Genomic DNA, 25,888 nt, shown 5'->3' with positions numbered 1-25,888 from the left:
TTAAAAAAAAAATCTAAAAACTAAAAATAGAGTTACCATATGATTCTGCAATCCTACTCCTGGGCATATATAGGGAGAAAACTCTAGTTCGAAAAGATACATGCACCCCAAAGTTCATAGCAGCACTATTTACAATAGCTAAGACATGGGAGCACACATTTAGATTTTTTTATCAATTTTGAGTTAATTTTTGTAAATGGCCTAGAGTTATTTTTGTGAAATGATTTTTTCCCCTCTGACTCAGTTTCTTTAAGATATTCTAATTTTCTATTTCTTCTTTTATATTTTTATTTAAAAACTTTTAAAGTTAAAGCAAAAATTAACCACATTAAGCTCTAATGCTTTGTTTAAGGTACTAAGTGAAAAGTTTCAAACAATAAGAGATAGACATCACTTAGTAGAGTTTTTCAATAGTCATTTTTATTATGAAATATTTCAGACATAAAAATGTAAAGACTATTATGATGAACATGTACCAACAATGAAGCTTAAGAAACAAAACATTTCACATCTAGATGAAGCATACCGTGCATCCCTTTCTAATTGCATTTCCTTCCTATCGCAAAGGTAACCACAATCACAAATTTGCTGATCACTCTTGCAATTCGTATCCTTATATTTTTGCCTATATGTGTATATCCCTAAATAGTATGTAGTGTTACATTGCATTTTATAAAGTAATATATAAATGATAGTATATGATATGTGTCCTTCTACAGATAGAAATGTTTCTGCTGAAGTTTTCTATTTTTTCATCTGTTTTGAGATAAGTTGGAATTGCTTGTTGAAGCATTTTTTTTTCAGCAAAATCAAGAGTTGGATTTTTATTTATTTCTTTAAATTAATTTTTTATTGGAGTATAGTTGATTTACAATGTTGTGTTAGTTTCTGCTGTACAGCAAAGTGAATCAGTTATACATTTACATATATCCACTCTTTTTTAGATTCTTTTCCTATATAGGTCATTACAGAGTATTGAGTAGAGTTCCCTGTGCTATACAGTAGGTTCTTATTAGTTATCTATTTTATATATAGTAGTGTGTATATGTCAATACCAATCTTCCAAATTATCCCTTGCTGCTTAAGCATTTTTATGATAGCTGCTCTAAAATCCTTGTCAGATAATACTAACATTTGGTTTATCTCTATATTGATATCAGTTGATTGCCTTTTCTCATTCAGGTTGTGACTTTTCTGGTTCTTGGTATGATGAGTGATTTTTTGTATCTGGAACATTTTGAGAATTAAGTTATGAGACCCTTAATCCTATTTAAGTCTTTTCTTTCAGCAGGCAGTCACCCTGTTTATGTTTAGTGCATAGTCCCTTGCTTACTTTTTTCAGCTGTGGTTCCAGTGACAATATAGGTTTCAGAGCCTATACAGCGCTTTTCTGGTCCATTTCTTTCCCTTGGCACCACCGGGGCTCCTGTTTGATCCTGCAGATGCTGCCTGCAGGGGCCGAGTGTGATTTCCCAGGCAGATCCTGCTAGGGGGAGCATGGGAGATGCTGGGCCATGGGGTAGTGAATGTTTCCCTGAGCCTGTTCTCAAGGCTACCACCCAATGCCTGCCTAATCACTGATGGTGTTGCGTAAGAGGTGTGGAAGGTGCTTTCCTGGTGTCCCCAATGCTGCTAGGTGGTGGATGGAGGAGGCTGAGTCTGTGGGACAGAGAGTGTTTCCCAGGAACTTCTCTCTATCTTCTATCTCTATCTTCTTCTCTCTAGCTTCTCTCTATCTTACCTTGTGCCAACAGGCTTCTTATTCCACCTGTGCCAGTGCCACTGAGGGAGGGAAACATCTGCCTGGGCCTCCTTCTGCCTCTGGTGGTAGTGCTGGGAGTCATTCTTTGCCACTGAATGGAGACCAGGAGATTTTGGATATAGGTCTCCCTCTGCTGCTGAGTGGAGGGCCAGGAGACACTGGGCCTATTGGTACTTCTGGTAGAGTCAGCTGCCTACTCTTGCAGGTGCTGCTGGTGCAGGCAGAGCAGGCCAGCCAGGTACAGAGTGAAGATGGGGTTCCCCACCAGGTCTCAGCTGTGCTGCCTCTTTTCTGGGCCTTCAGCCAGAGAGAGCTGGCTTTTCCTAGAACTTTTAAAAATCTACACCTTCTGGTGGTTTGAGTTGTGGGCCTTCTTCAGTGCCCAGTCTGGGATATATGGGAGACAAAAAGAAATCTCAGGGATTATCTCACCACCATGTTGTTCCTCAAGTCCTAAGGTCCCTAGCCAGCCTGCTTCCTCTTTCCACTTTTCCGAGTCCTTTTATGGTTGTCTGTAATTATTTCCAGGATTTTATTTTATTTTGAGGGAAGTAAAAGGGAAAGTGAGTCTTTGTCATCTTGTCTAGGACCAGAAGTTGCAAAGAAAGTAGGCTATTTTATTTTATAGTTCATTTCCTAACATTTTATTATAAACAGCAAGAGGGAAGCTTAGAAATCTCCTTATCTACAAAACCAAGCTCATTAGGTACATGTTCCGTTTTCCACATAACTGAAGGGGGCAATGTTGTCATGCTTTCTGTCACTACATAACAAAGATCCCCCTTCCTACAGTTTCCAGTAACATCTTCCTCACTTCCTTTTGAGCTCTCACTGACAGCATCCTCAAAGTTCAGATTTCTACTAACAGTCCATTCAAAAAAATTTAGGCTCGCTCTATCATGAGTTGGAAAATCTTTCCAGGTTCCATTTACTGCCCAGTTCCAAAACCGCTCCCACAATTTTAGTATTTTTCATGGCATCACACCACTTTCAGGTATGGTATCTGTATTAGTTATCTATTGCTATGTAACAAATTACCCCAAAACTTAATGTCTTAAAGCAGCACATCTTTATTATCTCACAGTTTCTGTGGTTCAAGAATCTGGGCATGGGGCTTCCCTGGTGGCACAGTGGTTAAGCATCCGCCTGCCAATGCAGGGGACACGGCTTCCAGCCCTGGTTCAGGAAGATCCCACATGCCGCGGAGCAACTAAGCCCGTGTGCCACAAATACTGAGCCTGCGTGCCTGGAGCCTGTGCTCCGCAACAAGAGAAGCCACCGCAATGAGAAGCCCTCAGCAACTAGAGAAAGTCCACGCACAGCCATGGAAGACGCAACGCAGCCAATAAATAAATAAATAAAATAAATCTATTTTTTTTAAAAAAAAAGAATCTGGTCATGGTTTAGCTGGACCTTCTACTTCTGGGTCTCTCACAAGGCTGCAATCAAGGTGTTGGCTGGAGATAAGGTCTCATGTGAAGACTCAGCTGGGGAAAGATCTGCTTCTAAACTCACTTACATGGTTGTTGGCAGAATTCACTTCCTTGAGGGTTGTTGGACTGAGGGCCTCAGTTCCTTTTCTAGCTGTTGGCTGATGACTGCCCTCAGTTCCTTGCTATGAGGGCCTATCCAACATTTCAACTTGCTTCATCAAAGACAGCAAGAAAGAGCGTCTGCTAGTAAGATGGAAATCACAATCTTATGTAACCTGATCATGAAAGGGACACCCCATCATCTTTGTTATATTCTATAGATTGGAAGGAAATCACTACATTCAGCTCACAATGCAGCTGGACAGGTGGGGGGGGACTACACAAGGACATGAATACCAGGATATGGGGATCATTGGGGACCATCATAAGGTCTTCCTGCCACAGTCATCATCAATATTCCTTATAATTTTAGTGTTTTCAATAGCCAATAATCCTTATCTTTTATAGACTACTTACTAAGACTCAGTTTTTCTCCCAAAAGAGAGGATTAAACTAATAACTTATTTTGACATTAGAACCTCTAGCTCTTATAACTATGCTATAATGCCTCACTAGTTTATGGAAACATAGTGGATATGACTACATAAAGATTCTTATGAAGATGATTACTCCCCTTCCTGAACCACCATGCGTTTTAGCCGTGTCTTCCTTATGAGTTTTTGGCACTTTTAAACTTGTAAAATAGATATTTATGATTAGTTTTACCTCCCTTGCTAGATTGTAGGCTGCTTGAGGGCACATTATATATTTTTGAAACATTTTTTCTATCCCTGACTGCATCTAATATACTTACCATGGAATTCAGTAGATATCTAAATTTTTAAAATAAAATTCTTGCAGTATTAAAAAAAAATGAACTCAATATCTTTATAACAGTAAAAGTAAGATACATATTTCATAGAATGTCTTTAGTTCACTTAAATTCAGTCAGGCACTAGATAGACTGAATACTAATTGTGGAGATTAATCACGAGCAATATATATCCCAACACTAAAAAAACTGAGTAAATATTTGATGAGTGAGTTGATGAATATTTTTTCCCTTACACATATCCCTTTGATTATTTGTGTGTATATCTATCTGTCTATCTGTCTCTCTGTCTATCTACCTATGTACCTATTTATCTATCCATCTATCTATTATTATTTTTTGAACTACAGTCTGGATGTGTTTCTTCATGAAACATTCATTTTATGTCTTCAAAAGCATTTTTACATTATTTATAATATATATATCTATATTTTATATATAATAACATCACTATGCATTAACATTAAATTAATAACCATTTATTCTTAATCCAGCATAGGTAGATTTAGATGTTTCAAAATTGGAAGGAGAAAAACAATTTCTTTAGGAAGATTGCACATTTTTGTAAGTTTCTAAAACACTGAAAATTTTGAGTTTTATATTTGAGGAATTATTGTAGTGAACTTGTTAATCCACAAATCTAATAATAATACCATCAAACACTTTTTGACTGCCATGGTACCTTAACAGATTTAATTTGTGGAGGAGTTCTAAAACTTGAATCCCAATGGTATTCTGGTGATAATAATTTAGTGGGTTTCTTAATAAAAATATATTTGTTTAGGTGGTGTTCATATGTGCTGGTAAGTCTATTTTTGGTGTCTTGATTAGCTCCTTTCTCATATACTTTAAGGAGGTTTAAAACCTCCTGGACTGTGCCACCAAAAATTGCACTATGGTAATAGAAATCTTCCTCTTCAAAAGGGATGAAAGCTGCTGATTTACATCTTCTCTCATAAGGGAAAGTTTTACCTTTTTTAAAATACCACCATGCACTAAGTTGAGCTACAGATTTTCCCAGGGTTTCCACTCCAAAGTCATCCTTGAAGATCTGGTTTGCAGTCATAATGAAGAGAAAGTTGACTTCATGCTGGATGTGTGTTATGATGTAGTCAAGTAAGTTCTTCATGTATATGAAATGTAAGTCTTCCCATATATTTTCTTTGATCACCAAAAATACTTTAAATGTTCGAAGGGGACCTAACACTACGGGAGGCAGCTTGGAGAAGCTATCCAGCAAGATGTAAAAGATAACATTGTAGCCAACCATAAAGTACGTATTAGCAGATTGGATGAACTCTTGCAAGTTCCGAGCTGAAAACCTGTGGAACATGAAAAACAAACAAACAAATACACAACAGAAAAGACTTGTTTTGCTAAAAATCATCAGGAGGTTACCTGTCATTTAAACATGCTGTCTAACACGTGTCATTGTTGCTTAAGAACTATCAATAGGTAAGAGTAGAGCAGTTGGGTCTAGAACTTAACGGTAGTGGTTAGTGAAAGAGAATGTAGTGAGCTTGGGAGCCTGAGAAGAGCCATAGAGTTTGTTGCGAAAGCTAACTGGATACTAATGAAAAGATTCCCAAATAGTTTGAAGGACTCAGACGCAGCTGAAGAAAATAATCACTAAAAATAATTATACAGTCAGCCAGATATAATGGTTAGAGTTAAATGTGAACGGCTCTGTGAATGTAGAAAGGCTGTGGGTGCTCACCCACACGTCCCAAAATAAAAAAAGGATGGCTGTTAGTAGCACCTACTTTCTGGGAGCACATATTACAGCCAAGCCCATGGTAATGTTCAGCCTTTTGTAATATTTTTCCAGGACCTGTCTATTGTAAGTTCCTTCCCATAGGACTGGAGCAAGCCAGTCAGTTGTTGTTATTACATCAGGACGTTTTCTGCTGAACAGACAAGAAACAAGTTACGCAGCTACCACTTTATTATGACAGGAAAAGTTGTTGTCTAAGTGATAATAGCTAATGATTATCAAATACTTACTATGTTCCTGGCATGGTGATTAAGTGCTTTCCATTACTCATTTAATCCTTGCAGTGTCCTATAAGTATATTGTTATTATTTTTTAAAGTTCTACGATTTTTATTTATTTATTTATTTATTTATGGCCGTGCTGGGTCTTCGTTTCTGTGCGAGGGCTTTCTCCAGTTGTGGCAAGCGGGGGCCACTCTTCATCGCGGTGCGCGGGCCTCTCACTATCGCGGCCTCTCTTATTGCAGAGCACAGGCTCCAGACGCGCAGGCTCAGTAGTTGTGGCTCACGGGCCTAGTTGCTCCGCGGCATGTGGGAGCTTCCCAGACCAGGGCTCGAACCCGTGTCCCCTGCATTGGCAGGCAGATTCTCAACCACTGCGCCACCAAGGAAGCCCCTATAAGTACTATTATTATCCCTGTTTTTCATATGAGGAAATTTAGGTCACAGATTGGTTGAGTAAATTGCTTACTATCACACAGCTAATAAATGGCAGAGTCAGGGTTCAAGATCAGCCAGCTGGGCTTCAGAATCTATACTTTAGTCATTAAGACATACTGCCTTTTGAGCCCAGGGATTATTTTATTTGAGCTCTGACTGGAGCTTAAACTGAAGTAGCCTGGTGTCTGAACATTTCTCTGATTGTTGCCTAAAGCAGGCAGCACCACTGTCTCCTTGTATCTTCCTTTCTCCCCACCCCCCCCCCACTTCTCCTTTTCCTCTTTCTCCCTCCTCTTTTCCTAGAAGATCCAGAGTATCTCTTTTCACCTTCTCCTTAATGCTTTAGGCCCATCACTACAACCTGGAAGAAAACGTGATTAGTCCATAAAGGAAGAATGACATTAGATTTGCTTCTAATAATAACAAAATGACAGCAGAAGTAGCAGTGTTCATAATAATAAATAGTTTGGCTAGAGGAAGGGCGTTAAACTATTAAAGTCAATCAAGACCTTCATTTTGGAAGGAATTGAATACAAAGTGAGAAGCCATTTTGCTATTAGTGATCGCAGGTTTTAATCACAAATCCAGACCCAGACAAGTGTAGGATTTGGCAACACTTAATAGTATATTAATAATAATATGATAACAAATTCTTCTAAAGTGACCCTTTTACTGTTTTAGCTTATACATTTATTTATTTTTTATACATTTATTTTTAAACCCTCTCTGTTCTTGGAATTAATAGTCATGCACTTCTATTGGACTGTAAGTCCAAACTCTACCTTAAAACTGGCCAGATGTATCCTTGTCACAGTGATGATACTTAGAAATTAGGCATGCTACAGATGCAAATCAATATCTATTTAAGACAATGAAAGGGTTTGAAGATTATCTCTCTTTCCTCATTAGATCTGATTAAAGATTTGCTACCATAATGAAAGAAAAAGAGTCTCTGAAAGCAGAAAACAATTAAAAACCTGTGTTTAGAAATTGTTTGATAAAACAGAAGAGGAAGAAGTAAGAGCAGAGACTTAGAGTCATTAGATTTATACTCTAGGTATGAAACTCTTCGCCTGGGAGGTAAATCTGACCAGAGGATATCCTCTGCAAAGGTGGCTTTCAGTAGTCAGGTCGACAAGATGATCTACCCTCTGGATGTTAGCAAGATGCCTTGCTTAGCCTCCCTTGTGGCTGGCTTAGCGTCTATATACAAAGAGGCCCCAGCTACTTGGACTCTGGTGGAGATGATGATGGGCTCAATGACATGAATATCTCCCAGTGATGAGTGCCCAACCTGCCAACAGCAGGGGCCAACTCTGAGCCCACTATATGACACCATTTTTCAGGGACCAACAGCCAACTGATGGCTGCTTGATTATATTAGATTCCATGATGAAAGGGACAGCAGCTTTCCCTCAGGGAAATGTTTCATGTTCAGGATAGGGATTGGCTTTCCCAGCTTACAAATCTGTCAGCTTTGTTGACTTGCAGATATCTTATTCATTGCCATTATAGCACACGTAACATTGCCTCCACCTAAGGTATACATCTCAGGGTGAAATGACATTTGGCTCAATTCCATGAAGTTCTCTTGTCTGACTATGTGCCTCACTCTCTAGAGGCAGCTGGCCTGGTAGAAAGTGGAATGGCCAGGGAAAGTCTCAATTTCAGTGATAGTTTGGAGATAATTCCCTGAAAGGTTGAGGTACTATCCTATTGTATACCATTCATGTTTTGAATCAATGAGCGATATGAGATACCATTCCTTCCAAAGCTAAAATGCATGGTCCGAAAAGCAAGATGGGTGTGGAGATGTTCCAGCTCATGATTGCATCTAATAACTCACTTACAGAATGTTTACTTGCCATTGTTGTAACCTTGGGTTCAGTGAGTTTAGATCTCCTAGATCCCAAGGGAGGAGTTCTTCCTCTAGGAAATAAGTCGTGGTTCTATGAACCTGATAGCAGGTCACTTGGGGTTCTTCATGCTGCTTAGCTAAGAGGCAGAAAATGGCATTACTGCACTGGCTGGGGTGGCTGATCTTTATCACCAAGAGGATATTAAGATGTAGTTACACAATGATGGCAAGGAGGGCTGCATATAGATCCCAAGAGATTCTTTGGGGTGCCCAGTAGTACTCCCATTTCTAGTAATAATTGTCAATAGGAAATTGTGGCATCTCAATAAGTTGGTACCACTAAAGGACTCAGAATCTTCAGGAATGGAGGTTTGGGTCACCCTAACAGATAAGAAATCTGGCTGACCCAGGGGGTTAGCAGAGGATAAGGATACCATGGAGCAGTGATTATTAACTACGTCCTTTTATTACCAACATCCTGAACAGCTACAGAGGTGGGATTGTAGCCATGATTTATTATGTTAATTATATTTTTCCCTTTCTCTGCCACTTTATAAGAAGACCACTGGAGATGGCTGTTACAATTTAGGTTCCAGGTGGGAATATGGCTGAATTGCCATAACCTCACCTCTTGACAACACCTTGTAGCTGATGGGACTGTGTTTCTCCTGTTTGGGGAACATGAGCTTCTTCATCTAAGTGAAGGTTGAGAATTGATGCTAAGAGGCAAAAGGGGGGATTGTGCTAGTTATTTACCTTCTCCTTATTTATCCTTAGACCTTCTCTGCCCGGTGTTATGTCCTGGAAGCAGACCGGTCATCCAGTCCCCTGCTCTGTGGCTTCCAACTGGTTCTTCTAATGGGAGGCCCCAACACAAGATCAGAGGGCAGGAAGAGAGGTTACCTATTCTCCTCTCTTTCTTCCAGCTTTGTTGAGATCTTGACAGTGGCTGTATCCATATACAACTGCAACTTCTATTGGGTGACTCTTTCATGGTTTCAGGAATCCCTGGTCTCCAGGAACACCATTCCTTCCCTTGTCCCTTTAGGCTTAGGGTGGTCACAGCTTCCTGCTGTTGCAAGCCCCTGTGTGCCTCCATTTCCTTTGCTGTGCCCCAAATCTCTGCTAACAATCTCTTCATTAAAGTTTCTTCATGTCACTTGAGTTGCTTCTTTTATACCCTGATATATTCAGTATCTGAGAAGCTTAGACAACACCTCATGAGGCCTGAGCAGATAGTATTCAGCAGGACACAAAGTGACCTGCTCATGAAGTATATTGTTTACAATGAAAATTTCCAGAAACAAGATACACAGCTAAAATTCTGGTCTCATGGTACTATAGACTATCATAGGTGTAACATAGAAAGAAGCACAATGATGAGGGAGGGAAATAATATGTATGGCCTAAGATATTTACGTTCCTAGAAAAGAGAGAATAGGTATTAAAATGATTTTGATGCTAGAATGTGTCACTAAAATTTGATGAGATGTGAATCATGATAATAATATGGGAGGGAATAATTTGTTCAAAAAGTGTATCTGGAGAGAGAAGGTGGGGACTCTTTCTATAAGTCAAGGCTATATTGACCTATATCTAGTCCTAGGAAACTGAGTATAAGTCTAAAAGGAGTAAGAATCAGAAGTGATATATTGGAAATAAATTTACTATAAATGGATAGAATCATGATAGAATAGTACTAGAGAATTTCCACCTCTACTCCTGCTCTATCAGTATACAATTTCGCCACCTCCTGGCTGGATCACCATATTAGCAGCCTAGTTTGTGCTCTTTTCTTTTTTCCTCCATATTCACATAATTCTATAGATAATATGCATGTAATATACACATACACATAGATACACATATGTATCCAGGCTTTTAAAATCTTGTTTGCTTTACAATAATGAAATAATGCACATCTTTCTGCATCTTGTTTTTCTTACTCAATACAACCTTGTGAAAATCCTTCCAGGTTATCTGGACTAGTTCTTATTCATTTTTTAAAATGGCTGCATAATATTCCACAGTGTGGAGTTTAGCCACTTCCTTACGAATAGGTATTCATTTTATTTTTGGGATTTTTCTCACTATGAACAATTATACAATAAACTTTCTTAATCTTATGTCTTTGTGTACTGTTGCTGTTATTTTTATCAGCTAGTCCTAGAAGTAGGATTCCTTTTATGTATGTTCATTTTTAATAGATGTTACCCAATTACTTTTTTTTTTTTTTTTAAGTTTTAATTTTTTTTTTTTTGGCTGCACTGCATAGCTTGTGAGATCTTAGTTCTCTGACCAGGGATCGAACCCCGGCCCATGGCAGTGAAAGTGCTGAGTCTTAACCACTGACTGCCAGGGAATTCCTGGTCATTTCATTTTAAACTAAAATCCATGATGCTTAATAGTAAAGCACAAGCCCTCTAATGAAAGAATGCCTTCTACCACTATTATGTAATGGTATGTTATGTTATGAAAATGCTGTCATTTCGGTTAGTCAAAAGGTTTCATGTATTTATTTAATCTACAAATATTGAGCCTCTGCTATGTCTAGGATTCTTTTCTAGGCACTTTCTATTGGGAGAGGCAGATAATAAATGAATAAACAAGCAAATAAGTAGTATACCAGATGTTGATGAATGCAATGGAGAAAAATAAAACTGGGTGAGGGAAAAAGGGAATGGGAGGGGCCATTTTATATGGGTGGTTGGAGAAGGCTTCACTGATAAAATAACATTTGTGTGGAGTCTTGATGGAAGTGAGAGAATGAGCCATTTGACTATACAGAAGATGCATGGTTCATGCAGGAAAACAGAAGGTGCAAAGGCCCTGAGGTGAGAGCATGCTTGGTGTATCTGAGGAGTATCAAGGAGGCCAGTACGATTGGAGTGGAATGAGGGAGAAAAATGTTGAAGATGTTGGGCAGCTATTTTATCTATAATTTTTTTTCACCTTTTAAACTCTTTGAACTCTCTGGAAAGGCATCTTAAAAGAGCATTAGTTCTTAATGTTCATAGCAGCAAAAACCTAGAAACAGTTCAAGTGCCCTTTGATGAAGCAGTAGATGAACAAACTGTGGTATATTTCCACAGTCAATTATTATGCAGCCATCAAAATGAATGTCAGTGATATGCAATTTGGAGATGAATTTTAGCCATCTAATATTAAGGGAAAAAATAAACCCCTGAAGATTACATACATCATGATATCCTCTTTATAAAGTTACTGATATAAACAACTAAAATTTTAAAATAGACTTTTCCAGAATACACATGGAGGATATAAGTTTATACTTTAAAAAATACTGTATGCTAACACATATATATGGAATCTAAAAAAAAAAAAAAAGGTCATGAAGAACCTAGGGGCAGGACGGGAATAAAGATGCAGACCTACTAGAGAATGGACTTGAGGACACGGGGAGGGGGAAGGGTAAGCTGGGACAAAGTGAGAGAGTGGCATGGACGTATATACAGTACCAAATGTAAAATAGATAGCTAGTGGGAAGCAGCCGCATAGCACAGGGAGATCAGCTCCGTGCTTTGTGACCACCTAGAGGGGTGGGATAGGGAGGGTTGGAGGGAGGGAGACGCAAGAGGGAGGAGATATGGGGATGTATGTATATGTATAGCTGATTCACTTTGTTATAAAGCAGAAACTAACACACCATTGTAGAACAATTATACTCCAGTAAAGATGTTTAAAAACAATAAAAAATAAATAAATAAATAAAAATAAAAAAGAAAGCAAGGGGATGATGAACCAGGATTCAGGACTGTGGTTATTTCAGGGACTAGGGCAAGGAAACAGAGTGGGGGTATTGAAAAGAACACAAAGCTAGATGTTGACGTTATAGAAGGTTGTAATTTTTGCTTCATTAAAAATAAGCAAGAAAGCACACAAATAAATAAAATAAGTGGATTTTGCATGAACTAATGATGAGAGTAAGTCATGAAGCAAGGATTATTATTCATCTAATTCTCTGCACCTGCAGTCCATTAAAAAATATAAATATAAAAAAGAATTCTGATAAGATGAAATACAAATAAACAGTAAACATAGAGGATGCTCAAATTAAATAATAATTACAGAAATACAAATTGAATTGAGATATTTCAACTAAGTTTTTCAAGTAATAAAATGTTTGATACTACTAGAATAAAATGTAGATATATAAAACAAAAATTATTAACATTTATCCTCTGTAGATTAGAAAATAAATAGTATAATTGTTAAAGGGCAATTTAGCAGCCTGAAGCAATATTTAAAATGTTCACAACCTCTTAAACCAATGATGCCATAATGGGAATTTATATTACAGATAAATTCATGCAGCAGTTTACAAAACATATGTATAAGGCTCTTTGTTGAAATATTACTTACAGTAGCCCCCAAACTGCAAACAATACAAAACCAACAGTGAATGGCTAAAACTTAAATTATGGTATACAGCCATTATAAAGAATGAAATTCTCCCCCGAATGTTAATGCCAAAATCAAGAGGAGTCATTAATGGCATTTTTCAGGCTGTTACTAAAGAGATTTTTTCTTTCTCCTAATAAAACCAGGAATGTTAAACCAGAAAAAATCTTTCTCATTATGACCCTTAATTGCCTAATTCTTGATAAATAGGTCCTAGGATTGTATATAAAAGCCTTAAAAGTAAAAATTCCAAGTCCTGGAAACCTCCCAGGTTAGCTAAAATTTGATGATGAAAAAAAAATCTTCCCCATTCAAATAGAGTTATATTATTATTATTATTACTTTATGAGCAGAATTTTTGGTTCTTACTTAGGATTAAACCAGTCTGAGAGCTGAGGTTCTCCTGCTTCTTGATCCCTGGGTACAAAATGAAAATCATGTTACGTGTAATCTGCTCATTCAACAAATATATGTTGCACCCCTATAATATGACAGACACTATTTGGTGCTGGTTCTATAACTATGAACATTTAGATAGTCTCCTGTCCTCAGGAAGCTGATAGATGAGCAGGAAAGATGATATTAAATAGATAATTACAGTACAGAGTGATAAGTGCTAATAGGGAAAACAGAGCATATAAATGGGGCATCCAACCTAAATTTGGGGTTAAGGGAAACCACTTGGAGAAGAAATAGAAACTGAGTCTGGAACAATAAGGGCTACATTAGGGTGAAGAGGTTATGATCAAGGGCAGGAAGGCAAGGGACAGTATGGTTTCTTTTGCGGGGGGTGATATATTTTAAAAATTAACAGAGCCAGAAAATAATGTATATTCATAGAAAATACAGATTTAATTTATCAAACATTAGTAGCTTATTATGTGATAAATACTCTTATGTATTGAAATAAAGGGGTTGGAGTAGGGGTCCAGATATTCACCTTTGATTTCCACTTAAAGATAGGATGCACCTAAGGTTTTGTTGTACTTAGTTAATTACATAATTGACAAGGTTATGAGGGAACTTCCCTTTCATAAACTGGGGATTTTTGTAAAATAAGAATAACTTTAAGTGACTTGTGCTTCCAGAAAAATGGAATAGTCCTAATTTTTCCTATTCCTACCCCTAAGTATAGCTACAATCCCTGGACATTATATATAGAGCAAACAAAAGAAGACTCTGAAAGCAAAGAAGCCAGTTCAGGTAGGCACCTCAGAACTCATGGATCGACATGGCAGTGAGTTCCTTGGGTTTTCTGCCACATGTATCCCAGATTGAGTGCAAGAGAAGCCAGCAACCCAGAAATGCCAATGGGTATAGACACAAAAAGAACCCTGAGAAAAACCTGCTCTTTACAACTAAAGGACTAGGAAAAGGGCAGCCTACAAGGCAGAAAACTTTTAGGCACTACTCACTCTACTCCAGCCCAATACCACAGAAAACCTGTGACCCCATATCCATCCCTCCAGCAAAGACCAAGTGGAGAACTGAAACTTCCACCCTCACCAGCCTGTAATGAGGCTCCCCCGACCCTCCTCACTGGTGTGGAGTTGGAGGAGGTGAGTGGGGGTTAGAACCTTCACCACTGCTCAGCAGCTGTGGCCATCTCCCTGTGGTCAGTGTCAGTGGAGACCATGTGGGGAGCCTAAACTCTCATCCCCACTCATTAGTAACAAGGAGCCCCTCCCCACTAAGTTCCAATAGAGGCAGAGTTGAGAACCTGAAATTTCACCTCTCAACTGACAGTAATAGGGAGGTGCCAACGCATTTTCCAGCTGGAGCAGTATCAGAGGATGCCTGTGAAAACGCAAGATTTAGATAAGATCCAGAGTCTCCTAATACCCAAAATATTCAGGTTTCAATAAATAATCACTCATCATTCCAAGAATCAGGAAGACCTCAACTTGAATGAGAAAGGACGATATGCAGATGCCTTGATAACACAGATATTAGTTTTATCTGACAAGGATTGTAAAGCAGCCATTGTAAAAATGCCTCAGTGGGCAATTACAAATACTTGAAACATGAAGAAATAGAAAGTCACAGCAAAGAAGTTGAAAGTCAAAGATATAGAAAATCAAAGATATAGAAGATATAAAGAAGAACCAAATATAAATTTTAGAACTTAAAAATACAATTCCTGAAATAAAAACTCAATGGATAGGCTTCACAGTAGAATGAAGAGGATGGAGGAAAGAGTCAGTGAACTTGAAGACAGAAGAATAGAAACCACTCAAGCTGAACAACAGAGAGAAAAAAAACTGGAAAAAAAAAAGAGAAAAGAACAGCATCTCAGAGACAAGTGAGACTATAACAAAAACCCTAATATTCATTTAATTGGAGTCCCAGAGGGAAGAAAGAGGTGGGGCTGAAAATTATTTTTTAAATGGATGAACACTCCCTAACATTTGGCAAAAGACACAAACATACAGATACAAGAAGCTGGGTGAATTCCAAACAGGATAAACCTAAAGAAATACATGCTAAGGCACATGATAGTCAAATTTCTGAAAACTAAAGATGAAAAAATCTTAAAAGCAGTCAGAAATGATTCACCTATAAGGAAAAAATAATTTGAATGAAAGTGGATTTCTCATCCGAAACCCTGGACCCGAAAAGAAGTAGAACAGTATTTTTCATGTGCAGTAAGAACTATCAATCAAAATGTCCCTCAATAGGTGAATGCTTAAACAAACTTTGGTACATCCCTTCATGGAATACTACACAGCATGAAAAAGGAATGACCTATTAATATAAACAACAACCTGGCTGAATCTCAAGGCATTATTCTGAGTGAAAAAATCTCATCTCAATAGATCATATACTATATGATTCCATTCATAAAGCCTTCTCAAAGAGACAAAATTATAGAGATAAAAATAGATTAGTGGTCCTAGGGTTTAGGGAGAGTCAGGGAGAGGAACTGTGTGGGTCTACAAATGGTAGCTCAGAGGAGATCTTTATGGTGATGGAATAGTTTTGTATCTTGATTGCTGTGGTGGTTACAAGAATCTACACATGTGATAAAATGTCATATAATTATACACATACATTGTCCCAACATTGATTTCCTGTTTTCTTATTAGACTACCATTATGAAAGATATAACATTGAGGGAAATTTGGTGAAAGGTACATGTGACTTCTGTGTACTATCTTTGCAACTTCCTGTGAATCTATAATTATTTCAAAATCAAATATTAAATGTAAAACCTTTAAAAGTGTATCCTTTTTGACATTTCATAGATGATTTTAGCCAAAGATATTTCATTATAGGATTGCTCAATATGTGTGCTCTTTCAAAATCCAAATCACCCAACTTTATTAAAAATATATAATGACAAATGGAGAACTTAAAAAAAAGTTTTTTTTTTTAAGGTTGTTTTCACTAATTCTTGGGTTCTATACAATGGTCAATGGTAGAAAACATGGTTGACTAAAGAGGGCTATCAATCTAAAGAAAAATATCATCCTGGACAGAGATACTTAAACTATAGAAAATGTCAAAAACTTGTCTGGTATAAGCAAATAAGTGTGTCAAGTGAGCAAAATTGGGAGATGTCCATATAAACTCAAAATATTTCTGAACTGATAACCCAAGAAATTTGTCAGTGGTTGCCTCTAGAGAATTCAGTCTAGTTTTCTGTTCTTTCTGACTGCCATTGCCATTAGAATCCACCTGACTCCAGCCAGTTTGCCCTCCATACAGTTTGTAAAGTACTTACAGAACAAAGATTCTTACCAGCAGAGGTTAATCTTCTCTAGGTTCTTCTTTATTCTTTAGATACAAGAAAAAAAGGCATTTTAGTGTTAAATTTGAACAAATGCCTATTGCAATTGAATAACAAAAAATCTAGAATTAAGATCCATTCATTCACTCACTTGTTAGCCAGATAATTACTACAAAACTACTACATGCCAGGCACAATACTCCTGTTCTGGAATACATGGCATCTAGTTCTGATGTGACATTTCAATTCTGGAATCCAGGCCTGCAATGAGCTTACGATCTATTATTTCCTTTTCGACTAAGATAGCACATTATCTTCAAAAAGATGATATTAATACTGTTACAAGTGACCACGAGCCCTTTCTATTAAGGCACAACACCTCAGGAGGGCAAATAACATGTAGAACATGATACCAAAGCAATAGGGTTAATTTTAAAAGACATTAGCTCCCACAAATAGCTGACTTTCAAATAGTGCCAGTAGCATTGCATTGCTTATTTTAAAAAGATCAAAAAGGAAGGCATGGAAGCGGGAAGAATTTGAGTTTTTCTATGTGAGAGAATTTTAGCAGGTTAAAAAATTTGTTTCCCAGTATAGTTGTGTTTCTGTAGCAGGTTACTTTGAATCTTATTCCTATTAGATGGAACTTTGATGTAGTTTAAAATGTATCTGAAATAGCCCCCAATGCTCTATATCCTCTTATCATGTCCAATTTCTTTCTTCATAGTATTATTACATAAAATACAATGCTCCTGACATTATATTGAATATTTCTTTGCTTATCGCCCATCTTCTCCACCTAGAATGTAAAGCTTCATAAGAGTAGTCACTTTGTGTTATTCCTGTTTTCCCAGCACTTAGAACAGGGCCTAGCACCAAGAAGGTGCTCAATAAATATTTGTTGAATGTTGAAAAATGAAAGAATTAATATATTTATGATTCGATTTGTTCCCCAAAGGGGAAGTAATTTCTGATTACTTTAGGGAATATTTATTAATATTTTGGGGCAACACTTAGCATTTTAGATCAACTCTGCCAATCATTAAAGATAACTCATCAGTCTTTTGTATTTACTGAAAATGATGCTTAATCAACATCAAGGATAAAGCAAATGCCATCAATAACAGCATTTTCCATTTGGTATTCATTCCCTCCTAGAAAAAAAGAGGATAAAAAGTTTTGGGGGGAAGTAGAAAACAACCTTCTTGCCACCTTCTAATAACAGACTAATTTGTGGAAGCTTGGCCATCAATCCAAATGTCTGATTCCAGAATGCTCAGCCTTAGGAAGAAGGCAGACTTGAGTCAGGAGAACCACCTATTCTGTTTGAAGTACTGCAGAAATCTCCCTTAGGGTGGGCCCTTTAGGAGGGATCCATTTTAGATTAGGTGCAAAGTGTCTGTGATATTCTTTTTGTATTCCTTTATCAAATTCCACCCTGTTTGTGTAAAAGAAATTCAATAAAACTCATTCTATTTCACTTGGGCTTCTGTGACAATAAAATGGGGTACTAAGGGAGACATCATTATGCATTAAGATATATTCTGCCCCCAAAGTTGATTTATGTATCCCTATCTATCTATCTATATATTTTTTTCCTCACAAAGATATTAAGACTGATAATTTATTCAAAGTCTATAGGACCAGAAACCTAAGAATATATCAGCTCTTTCAAAGGTATAGCCTAGTAAACAGTGATTAAAAATATAAATTAAAGGCATTAAGCTCTAAAATGGAATATTTGTCTTCAGCCAATGACCAAGCTTGTGTTGAAGGTGTTAGGCAGGATTTTCGTTTACAAGCATAAACTGGTTTTCAGTAGGCATCATCCAAAAACAGGTCCTGCTTTTAGATTATATGTTGGAGGAAAATGGAGGTCTCTGATATTTACTTTTTGAACCCTCACTTAATGAGCAAGATGTTTTAGATCTGAACCTTCCAATATGGTGGCCACTAGCAACAAGTGACTAGTGAATACTTGAAATGTTGCTAGTCCAACAGTGGACTTTGAAGACTCACTATGAAAAAATAATGTGAGATATCTCATTAATAATTGTTTATATTCAATACATGTTGAAATGAAATTTTGGATATAGTGGGTTAAATGAAATATATTATTAAAATGAATTTCGTATTTCTTTTACATTTTTGCAGTGTAGCTCTTGGAATATTTAAAGTTACAAATGTGGCTTGCATTATATTTCTATCTTACAGTTCTTCTATAGATAATCCCACACTGGGAAGGCTTTAACTGGGCACAATTTTAGTGTCCTTGCAATGCGAAATGACCACCTTTTAAATTCAAGACCATTAGAAATGCCCTATGTATGTGGTAAGATTCCACTTAGCCAAATTATTTTCTGACAATCTGCCCTCAATGACATTATTTTTAAAGGTCAGGAGTATGTTGATGTGTCACCTATTTTGTACAATATATTTTTAAGGCCGAGGTTTGGGGATGATCCTTATCTGTGATTTTGCCAGATCATCCAAACTTGCATACAGTTCCTTCCTAAGAGCCTTACCTTTAGTTTTGGTGATATAAAGAGAAAAAGTCCTAGGATGTTTCCCAAGCATTATATTTTGGGGTCTCTGTAAAAAAAATCAGATATTGTTTAATACTTTCCTGGTGTTTGAGTCTTATACTAATGGTGATGTCACCACTCTTTTTGATGATGAGAACATAAGAAAGTCATAATGATACTGTCATAATGATACATTTGGTAGGACATTTTTCTCAGGCTACCAGATGGTAGAACTTTGTCTTATTTGAAAAACTAAAGGACTTAAAGAATGGTTTGCTTTTCCTTTCCTTTGTTGTACTTACATTTTTTTGGATGACTTTTGCTTATGGAAATAGATTTTGAGCGGTGTGTGTATATGAATGACAGAACAAGTGCAGCATCTTCTTTTAGGCATTGTCTAATTATCTCAGGTAAAGCTAATTTTTTCTTATGCTTTCTAAGAATATCTTAAAACTACTTATTTTTCTGATTATGGAAGTAACACATTTTCATGTTATAAAATTTTTCAAGTGCAGAAGAGCACAAAGAAGAAAATGATCAAATCATCTCACACTTCCTGAGATATTCACTCTTCGTTTGAGATAAGCATGCACCTTTATTTTGCCTTCTTTATAAATAGTTTTTCTTATTGAAACAGAAAGACACACATTCTAACAGAAAAAAAAGTTATATAATGTACACTAACTCTTCTTCTACCTCAGCATCTGATTTTTCCTATTATCCCATCCCCAGTGACAGCCACTATTCATAGTTTCTTGGGTTTTATTCCATAACTATTCTGTGCCCTGAAAGCATATATACATTTTTAAGTATATAGTTGCCCTTTTCACACAAATGTGAGCATACTAAAAATACTCTTCAGTACTTTCAAACTATCACTCATCAGTGTATTTTGAAGATCATTCCAGTACATCTCATACATTTGACTCATTCTTTTTCTGGTAAACTGTATTTTGTTATATGACTATATCATAATTTATTTCACCAGTTTTCTGTTGCTAGAGATTTTGGTTATTTATTGTCTTTGCTATTCTAAGAAATGCCACAGTGAAAATACTTGAACATGCTCTATGAGCACATGTTGAACTACACTGCAGGATAAATTCCTAGAAATGGAATTGTTGGGTCAAAAGTTAAACCCATTTAAAATTTAAATAAATGTTACTGAATTGTTTTTCATAGGGATTGTTCCAGTTTAACTTTGTACCATCAGTGGATAAAAGTAATCAGTTCCTTGCGCCCTCATCAATATAGTGTGTTGTTATAATTTTTAGTATTTGACAGTCTGAAATGTGGGAATTGTATCTCAGTGGAGTTTTAATTTGCATTTATTTTATTATGGTTGATGTTGAGCATCTTTCTGCATGCTTAAAAGCCATTGTAATTCCTTCTCTGTAAACTGTCCATACCTTTGTTCATTTTCTATTAGGTCTCTGAATTTTTATATTTTTAAATAAATTTTTTTATTTAGACATAATTTTAGATTTAAAGGTAATTAAGACCATATGGTTTTAAGATAGACAAAAAGATTACTGGGACAAGATCAAGAGTCCAGAAATAGATCTACACCTATGTGTACAAGTGATTTTGACAAATAGGAAAAAGCAATTCATTGGAGAAAGGATAGTCTTTTTTTTAAAAATGGCTCTAAAACAATTGGATATCCATATCCCAAAAGAAAAAAAAAAAAAGAGAAGAACTTTGATCAGCACTTTGCACCATACAAGAAAAATTAACTCAAAATGGATTACTGACCTAAATGTAAAATTTACAACAATAAAATGTATAGGAGAAAAAAACAGTTAAGACAATGAAAAGGAAACTGGAGATTGGGAGAAATACAATTAAAAATGGGCAAAATATTTGACCAGACATTTCACCACAAAATAAAACGAAACACACACAGAAGGCAAATAAGTATATGAAAAAACCGTATTAGTCTTTATCGTCATTAGTCTTTAGGCAAATGCAAATTAAAATCACAGTATTTACCACCACATACCTATTAGAATGGCTAGAATTTAAGAAAACTGACCACACCTAGTGTTGGTGAGGTTCCAAGAACTGGAACTCTCATAGGCTGTTGGGGGAAAAGTAAAATGGTACTACTCCGGAAAAGTCTGGCAGTTTCTTAGTAATTTAAACAAGCACTTACCATTCAATCTGGCAGTTCCTCTCCTAGACATTTACCCAAGAGAAACAGAAGCATATGGCCATGTAAAGACCTGTTCATGACTGTTCACAGTAGCTTTCTTGGTAGTAGCCAAAAGGTGGAAACACCCCAAATGTTCAACAACAAGTGAATGTATAAACAAACTGTGGCATAGAATGTCCATAGAATGGAATAGTATTCAGCAATAAAAAAAGAACAAAGTATTGATATATGCAACAACATAAATGGACCTCAAAATAGTTATACTGTGGAAGAAGCCAGACAAAAAAGAACATATATTATGTGATTCTACTTATATAATATCCTTAAATATGCAAAACATTCAAACCATACAATGCACATTTTTATATTTTGGCTGCCCAAAACCTGAACACCCATCATTTAGAGGGAATCCTAAATTCAAGAAACAAAAGCATCTTTCTGTCTAGTATGGAAACTGAAATAGGCAGAAATTTCCTTTCCCTGCCAGTTGCAGCTAAAACATGGGCACGTGATCTAAACAACCTGCCATGCTAATCAGATTCTGCTACCTGGAACTTTGAGACTTAAGGGAGTTCATTTTGAGATTATTTGTAATACAGTCAAGGATTAACATTATGGCAGATGTTTCCAAGGGTTTGGAGGTCAGCAGGGAGATAATAAGTGATGCGGTCAGGGTTGTTGCTCAAAGAGATTTATATCTATGGCATAATCTTATCTGTGCATTTCCTTCCTAAGTCCCTTTATACTTCTTCAGCTGCTGATTGCTAAGTACTGTGAACTGCTTCCTACCATTCTGTAGTAAACATTGCTATTACTCACTACGATCTAGTTCACTCCTCCTTCCCAGGCAGCTGGCATATAGCACTTCCTAGCCCTTTTGCACTTGGCAGGGGCATGCGATAAGTCCAGGCTGAGGCACTGAAAAGTCTCTCTTCCACTGACACTGTGACTAGCAATATCACAAATAGTGGACCCACTATCATTCTGGGTCCCCAAGTGACAATATGGAGCAGATTGCTTGGCTCCAACCCTCACTGGTAATGTATGGTGAGTAAGGAAGGTTTTTTTTTGTGTTAAGATCACTAAGATTTGAGGGTTCAACTTTCCTACCCAACATGCCATTCCATAATTTTTTTCTCTGTTTAGATGAATCAGAATCATTTTCAATGTCCTGACAAATTCAGGTACTGGTACAAGAAAGAGAGGTTGTAGGCAACATAAACTTGGGGAAACTGGGGGACTCTAGAATTGGTTATTAGGCCTTGCTTGGGGCTTAAAGGCAACTGAAAAATCACATTAGTATTCAGAGAGAGGTATGTGGCAGGCTATGAAATATGGCATTAAACAGCTAATTAAATTATCCCTGGACTCCCATGCGTGAGGTGCTCATTGATGACAAAGGCTTTGGGGAACAACAGTTCCTGCCATAAAAATATGACGGTGATGAAGATGATAACCGGTATAACACTGACTTACGGGCCAGGCACTACACTGCATACATGTATTAACTTATATAATGAAATGAAGGACATAAAGAGATCGAGGGCCAACTGGCAGGTTAAATGGCTATATCTAAAGGCACTAGAGAGCTTAAAGAAAAATCACAAAGCTGGAGTTAAAATCTCCTTTGTGAGTCCACCTTCCATCAGATAGCTGTGCCCTTCATAGTTGTAGGGGGTTCCAACTCTCCTGATGGCCCTGGTTTTGGGCCTTTAGTAAGACCACCTCCTTCTGGCTCTTGGGTTGGTCACAGCTTCTCAGTCACCTCACTGTCCCATTGAGCTCCCTAGCAATTCCTTCACCTGTGTAACCAAATCTTGAATTAAAATCCCTCATTTTAAAAACCCAGATTTTTCTGACTAGACCCTGATTGATATAGTTCCTAGTATGTACTTGGGGTACTCTGGCATCAAATAGCTTTTGCTGTATAAACACCCACCCCAAACCTTAATGGCTTAAAGCAACAATGCTTGATTTTTGCTCATGGGGCCATGCATCATTTTTGCTGATCTGGGCCAGGTTCAGCTGATCTCAACTGGGAAAGCACTCATGTATCTACAATACTCTGGTCGGTTGGTTTGGGGATTGCTGGTCTATATTCACGTATCTGGCTGTTCAATACATTAGCTAGAGCAATGCAAAAAGGCCATGGATACAGAGAGCGGATAATAATGTCCATTTTACAAACTATCTGCCAAAGACCCTAAGCAATTGTCTCTCAAAATGGGATTCTGGTATTGGGTTGCTCACCTATTTAAGTTTGACTACCATGAAACTGAAACCACTAGGTGGCATTTCAGGGGGCTCCAAGGAGCTCTGGTTCTTTATGTTTCAGGGCAGAAAGAATTCAGTGAGAGGCAAAGTGATAGATAAGAAGCGTTTTATTAGAATAAGACACATGTGAGGTTTACAAGCGGGCAGGTGAGAGGGTGCCATGCCCTGAGAACTTAGTGGGCTACAGTTTTATAGTCAAAGGAAAAGGGGGGAGGGGGAAAAGACCACTTCCTTCCTCATTCTTGAGTAGACGTCACACTTCCATCATCAGCTCCTGCTCCAGGTTGGGCAGGGGAGTTTTCTTGTCCCTGCATGGTCAAGCTAGGACTGTCATGGCACTATGGAAAAATTATTTCAGGTCTCAGTACAATGAGGGTCTTTCACTTTGAAATGTCACCTTTCCACAAATTATTGTTTTTTATGTGTGCAGAGAGCATGTCCTATGGGTCATTAACTTACTGAGCTCACTGGGCAAGATGTGGGTCTCATGCCACCATTGTTTTCTTGTTTTGGGGCATGTCTCATGCTTCTCTTGCATGGTTTTGTTGCTAAGCAAGCCTGCTTGGTTTTGTGGTTAAGAAAACCTGCTTTCTGGAGTGATCATTAACTTACATGGTTCTCCCATACTTTTTCTTTACTTACAGTCCCCTAGTGGGATTAAGTATTGAATTATCTACTTTGTCCCTTTACTCTGTCCCTATCAAAACCCTGTTCTACTTGTGGGTTACTAGAAATCTGTGTTATATAGTGGCATCACAATTATTTAAATTATAACCTATTATTGCTTGATAGGAAGTGTCAATCAAAGGGAAGACATTATGTAGCTGCTGTACTAGCCCTCATGGTTATAATGAGGACAAGGTCTATGGGATGAGATTGCTGCTTCTGACTGTTCTGGAGAGCTTAGAGAAATAAAATAATAAGTCTAGAAATTTAAACTCCCAGTTCAAGGCATGGGCACAGAATAAGATCACTCTTACGGTGTCATTTTGTGTGTGCGCATGTGTGCGTGTAAGTGGCCATCATGAGGATAAGGATCATGAGCTGAGGATAAGGCTCAAAATCGAATTGTGTGTCCCTATCAAGTTCACGGTTGAAATATTGATATTTAGCAACTGGCAGAATATTTACATCAGTCTCTGACACATGGTGTAAGGGCTACTGTGGTGAGCAGGGTCAAACGGAAGCCAACGTAAAAGGCTCTCCTACTAAATAATAGATCAGGTGGAGACTGTAAAGGTTAGTGCAACGATTAAGGACTTGAACATTAAAGGCTGTTTATCCCTATCACATCCTTGTTTAACTTGCTTCTTTGGCCAGTATAAAAGCCAGATGAATTTGGAGAATGCCTGTGGATCAATATAAAGTTAATTAAGTGGTGACTCCAATTACAGCTACTTTTCCAGGTGTTGCACCTTCTTCCTGGAGCGAATGAACATGGTCCCTGGTATTTGGTCTGTAGTTGACAGATGTTTTTCCTTATATCAATTATATGGATTATCAAAAGCAGCTTGCTTTTACCTGGCAGAGACATCGATAAACCTTAGAGCTATGTGAATTCTCCTGCATTGTCATAACATAATCCACAGGGTCCTTGGTCACCTGGGCAACTCACAGGATATCATTGTTAGCATCATGCTGAATATTTTGAGCAGAAAAAAGCAAGAATCCCAGATGTCATGCTAATACAAATGTATACCAGAAGGTGGAAGAAAAACCCCATCAAAGTTCAGTGGCTTGCCACACCACTGATGTTTCTGAAGAGCATGCAGGGTGTATCTGCTCTGAACAAGTTCCTGCTCATTGCACCACTTACCACCAAACCAGGGCCATCAAGCTCAGTGGGACTGTTTGGATATTGGAAGCAACATATATTGTATTTGAGTGCACTGCTCTGACCTATTTATTGAGAAATTGGTAACCCTGACAATTTTGAGTTATGCACAGGGCGAGAGAAGGCTCTATATAAGGTAGAATCTGCAGAGGACGCTTCTGTGCCCCTTAGCAGATTCAAGTGGAAAATACACTGTATGGAGCATTTTGCATAGCTCAGGTGGCAAATGAATGCTGGACACATGGGATTCTAAATGTGAGTTATGACCTTTCCTACCCACCATGAACTTAATGTTATCTGATCCAACAAACTAAAAGCTTAGCTCTATGCAGCTACAATCCATTATCAAATGGAAGTCATTTCTATGAGAATGTCCTTTAAAAACTGAAAATAGAGTTACCATATGATCCTGCAATCCCACTCCTGGGCATATATCTAGAGAAGACTCTAATTTGAAAAGATACATGCACCCCAGTATTCATAGCAGCACTATTTACAATAACCAAGACATGGAAGCGACCTAAGTGTCCATCGACAGACGAATGGATAAAGAAGATGTGAGATAGATAGATATATATATATATATATATA

At 37.4% G+C, this 25,888-nt stretch overlaps 1 protein-coding gene across 1 annotated transcript; it reads right to left on the bottom strand.

Annotated features, from left to right (window-relative positions):
• Positions 1 to 2,947: 2,947 nt before the first annotated feature.
• Positions 2,948 to 25,844, bottom strand: LOC309663665 (N-acetyllactosaminide alpha-1,3-galactosyltransferase-like 1). The gene is made up of 5 exons (XM_082467906.1): positions 17,584 to 25,844; positions 16,521 to 16,556; positions 13,149 to 13,196; positions 5,830 to 5,970; positions 2,948 to 5,388 (listed from the first exon to the last, which is right to left on the bottom strand). Exons 1-5 carry the CDS (start codon positions 17,655 to 17,657, stop codon positions 4,722 to 4,724), a joined length of 966 nt encoding a protein of 321 aa, XP_082324032.1. The 5' UTR covers positions 17,658 to 25,844; the 3' UTR covers positions 2,948 to 4,721.
• Between the last annotated feature and the right edge of the window lie 44 nt (positions 25,845 to 25,888).

Source organism: Balaenoptera physalus (assembly GCF_965194825.1).
Source record: "Balaenoptera physalus genome assembly, chromosome: 7".
NCBI lineage: Eukaryota > Metazoa > Chordata > Mammalia > Artiodactyla > Balaenopteridae > Balaenoptera > Balaenoptera physalus.
Note: the sequence above shows the minus strand (reverse complement) of the source record. Positions and strands in the feature narration are given on the sequence as shown.